Raw genomic sequence first — 4292 nt, forward strand, 5'->3', positions numbered from 1 at the left:
TTCCCTACAATTTACCCCACAATTCCCCCATTCACAATGTAAGCACATCACTTAACACCAACGTACTTCTCACTGTTAGCCAGACGCCGGTATTCTCCCACAGTCATAGGTTTCTTCTGTATATTATACTGGGTGAATAAGCCTGACTGTCCAGTAACCACCTGCTGGATAGGAGCTGGGATAACCATGTCATCTATGTCATCATAGGTTTTTCGGGGCTTCCATTCCTTGGGAGGAATCACCTGGAATTAGAAAAAAGAAACAAACAAAAAAAACCACTTCATGTTTACAACAGGCAAACACAACTTCTACTGAAGAAAAAACTGTTTAAGTGGAAGGTATTTCATCCTGCTGCTGCAGGTTATCAGATAACAGCAGCATCTCAAATAACCGACCCATATGACAAGACACCTGTTCTGCATCTGCTCAAGTGCAGGACTAGCTGACATAGTCAGAGGGCTGACAGCCTGCCTGCTAGCAGTCCCATAGAAAGTGTCACAGAAGATGGCCAGTGATGACAAAAAGATATATAGTTATACCAAGGAAATACACTGCATGCCAGAAGGATTGCACATGCTTTCCCTCCAAAACAGCATTCCTCTCTCACCTACCATTCCACAAAGCTGCACAAAGACTCCAGCAGCTTTATCAGTATGTTGCACTTCTACAAGTCCATAACCTTTTATAGCAGTCTAAACAACTATTCCATCTATAAGAACACTTACATCAGGGTTTTCGTGAAGGGGTGGGGTTGTTTTGTTTGTTTGGGTTTTTTTTAAACTAGGAAGGCTCAAAATCCCATTGCATTATTGCTGTTGATGTTTCTGTATTTGTAGGTGACACACTGAGGACCAACTCCTTAAATGAAAAGGGGTAAGGGGTAGAGAAGAACAAAAGAAAACCGTAGGGAATGCGTCCAGAACTCTTTCTCAACTCTTGGAGGCTGTGCAAAAAAACTGCTGCAAAGCAGTGCTGAATCTGGAAGAAAAAGCTGTAATTTTAAACAGAAGAGTTGCCAACAATTCTAGGCTCAAGATCAGAGAACACTCAGTAGGATATTCAGCGGGCATGTGGAATGAAAAAATAAAATATCTGCAACCTAATTTGGTGTAAGGATTAACCAAAAAAAGTTATGGGAACTGGAGGACAAGTTATTGATTTTCGTGGGCATGGTTCCTCCAGGATATGATGAGCTCTACTTCCATTACAAGGCTCTGAACTGCAGTTGAAATAGAAAGACATAAAAATTAACTTGAAATGCTCAGGCTTAGTCCTACAAGTAGAGTAATTTCTTTACAACATCTGGAATTCACCAACAACCTTTATTAAAATAATCTACCCTAGCGGACTCCTGGAAAGTAATTGCTAGTACACTTGAGTGGACAAGGAAACATTTCAGAGAGATCTTTTTATCAATACCCAGCTCTATTTAGAACTGTAATAAAAACAGTAATTGGCCTGTTTCAGAAGAAATAAGAATTATTCCATGCCTAACAGCTTTATTTCTCTGTTGTGCTTTATTAAGTTCTGCTAAATACCACACGTAACAACTACCTTGTCAGAACAAATGATCTCCCTCGGCCAAGAGTGTAACATGACAATGCCACAGAAATACTCTTTCTAATCAGTTAGTCCTGATTTTTTTTAAGCAGTATGTCAAGTACTGGAATTTAGGAGCTTCACATGAAAAGTTCTCATAACACTTCATGAGTTTCAGTGTAAAGATGTGGGCGGGAAGGAAATAGAAAGATGTTTTAGAGCGGGCTGGAGAACTGCTTCCTAAAGGTCAAAAAGGCTTTCAGGTATTCTGGGAATCGCACACACATACAGGACACATTTACAGGTCTAGATTCAAGCCAGCATAAGGTGGTAGCCCAGAACATTAAAAAAGGCAAGAGTACAAAGTCTGCACCCATCCATATATGACTTAGGCCCTCTTCCCCATCCAAACCTAAGCAGACTTCAAAAGCTTGATCCTTTACCCCACAGTCTGGGGGAGCTGAAAACCTCAGGGCTCCAGCCCTCGAGGACCATGGCTACCACTATCTGTATCCTCAGCAACAGAATCAGGACATGGAAATACCCTTAGCCCATCTCTGCAAGGGCTGGGAATGACCTTGTTTTCCATTTAGGGATCGGGAAAAGGCATTCTGCTAATAAACACTTCTTCCACTCTTACGAAAGGCCTGTAGCTCCTCTGCCTTTCCTCTCTCAGTACACCGAAACAGAGATTGCAAGTACAATTTTCAAAACCACACTCTGCTTGACTACATGAAAGCCAACTGCTTCTGAGCGATATCACTTCAGAGACACCCTACATAAAGCAGAGCCTCGGGAAGGCAGCTTTCAGGAAGCTTTCAACTACCTAAGCTAGGGCAACTCACCTTGGCAAGCCCCGCTCGGTGAGCTCCTTGTGATTCCATGTAAGCAATGTATTTCCCAAAGTCCCGAAACTCCTCAAGGGTAGGACGAAACGTCATGATCTTACAGCTGGGGTTCTGCGGACTTGGGTTTTCCGACCCCATATTTCTACTACGGCGGACAGGCCTGAAGATGGGAAACAAAAAGGGAGAAAGAAAAGAGGCAGGAAAAAAATATCAGTTAAAAAACTTTGTTTACTTTCTACTTGCTTTAACTAATTTCACAGAAAAGTGTGGATATATTTTTCATTTCTCTCCCCTGCTTCCCCAAGAAAGTATTTGTAAGTACTATCCTCTAACACGCAGAGCTTCTGACCAAAAATCCACTTAGTCTATTTGTTGGCGGGGCCCTAAGAAGGGTCAAGTATGAGGGAACTCCTGATACCGGTATCATCTGAGAGGTCGGACAGGGCCTAAATATAGATCATAGACTTAACATCGCCCCCGCCATTCATCGTACGGCGTTGTGTCTCATCAGAATGGCGGTCACGAACAACAAACTTCTCACTGCTATTGGGCGTGCGTGTGGAACCAGCTGCCCCTCAAAGTCTTCCACCACAACACTGCATCTTTTTCTCTATTCAGTTACAAAAACAGCAGCTTTGGCCAATGTATTAGCTACTGTTTCTTGTTTTTTCACGTGCCAGGCTACCTTAAAACCGATAAAATTCATTTTTTAAAACGTAGCTTCATTACATTTTGATTGTATTTGCAATGTACACGGACAAAAGAAAGCGTCAGATAATTCTTAAAAGAAATGCAGGTGCACAATTTCAAAACGTCTTCCAACGTGAAAAGCAAAATTGCTCAATTTACTTCAAAAGTTGCAGGGGGGGAAAAAAAACCAAAACAATTCAGGATGAAATCACAGTTTTGAAGACGGATCTTTGTAAGGTTACGCAGGAAACTTATAAGGCAAATAAAAATGTTTTAGTGGCGTTTCAGCTGCAAACAACTACGACAATATTTTCCGTGCCCGAAAAGCCGCTGCAGCACACACAATATGCTCAAGCTATCAGGAGAGGGCAGTACGGGCCTTTAAAGGAATAAAAGGCACAACAACGCTACCTCAACTGGGACTTCTAAACCACCAGGGAAGTATGTCTGGATTTAAACTGATTTCGAACTAGCCAAGAAGTATTCCAGATGCTACTACAACTACTCTTTGTGTTAGGAAAAACAAAACAAAACAGAAACACTGTTATATCACTGCTTTAACCAGTGAGCGTGGCACAAAACTCACGCTTCTCCAAAGAGACAGCAGGTACTCTCGCCTGCCTCCTACAAGTAAACCCAACATCACGCACCGATTTGGACAGACTCACTACCCAGGTCACCCAAGGTACCAAAGTTTCCTTTACAATTTTAGCTGAGTAAAACAGTTTTTTTTCATTTCAAAGGCAAATGAACAGTTTTGGCTTGAAATTTTAGAAAATAGAGAATTTTAAGAGATTTTCAGAGTAACTTTTAAGTAAAATTTATTTCAAAACAATGGTCTGCAAGTCTAAGCCCTTCCTCAACACAGTCTTTAAAGGAATTTCACGCATAAAATCGCAGCCTCTCACATGCTTGTCCTATCTAGCACCCGCCTGGTGCCTCCTCAACCACAGATTTACCGCACCCCTAAACTAAAGGCGATGTCAGAAGAGCTCTGCCCAAGCCAGCACACAGAGATGCAAGGTATGATCCATAATAAAATCAAACTATAAATCCCAATATTGCACACTATCCCAGAACAAAACCAACTTAGGAAAAAGACAGTTTCACTCCCTTCACCCCCAACAAACACTTGTACCAACTGCCTTTCCAACAGAAAGTGTTGCAGTCTTAAAACAAAAAGACCCTTTAATCGTCCCTTCCCATCTTCAGGGT

General features: G+C 41.8%; 1 protein-coding gene across 1 annotated transcript in view; it reads right to left on the reverse strand.

Annotated features, from left to right (window-relative positions):
- The window catches only part of KDM4B (lysine (K)-specific demethylase 4B), a 76910-nt gene extending 74372 nt beyond the window's left edge, over positions 1-2538 (reverse strand). The window contains exons 1-2 of the mRNA XM_009710167.1: positions 2385-2538; positions 67-242 (exon numbers count right to left, since the gene is read on the reverse strand). Coding sequence (XP_009708469.1) covers positions 67-242; positions 2385-2525 — 317 coding nt within the window. The 5' untranslated portion in view covers positions 2526-2538. The remainder of the gene's footprint in view (positions 1-66; positions 243-2384) is intronic.
- Positions 2539-4292: the final 1754 nt, after the last annotated feature.

This window comes from Cariama cristata, unplaced genomic scaffold (genome assembly GCF_000690535.1).
Source record: "Cariama cristata isolate BGI_N322 unplaced genomic scaffold, ASM69053v1 scaffold3271, whole genome shotgun sequence".
In the NCBI taxonomy this organism is placed as follows: Eukaryota; Metazoa; Chordata; class Aves; order Cariamiformes; family Cariamidae; genus Cariama; species Cariama cristata.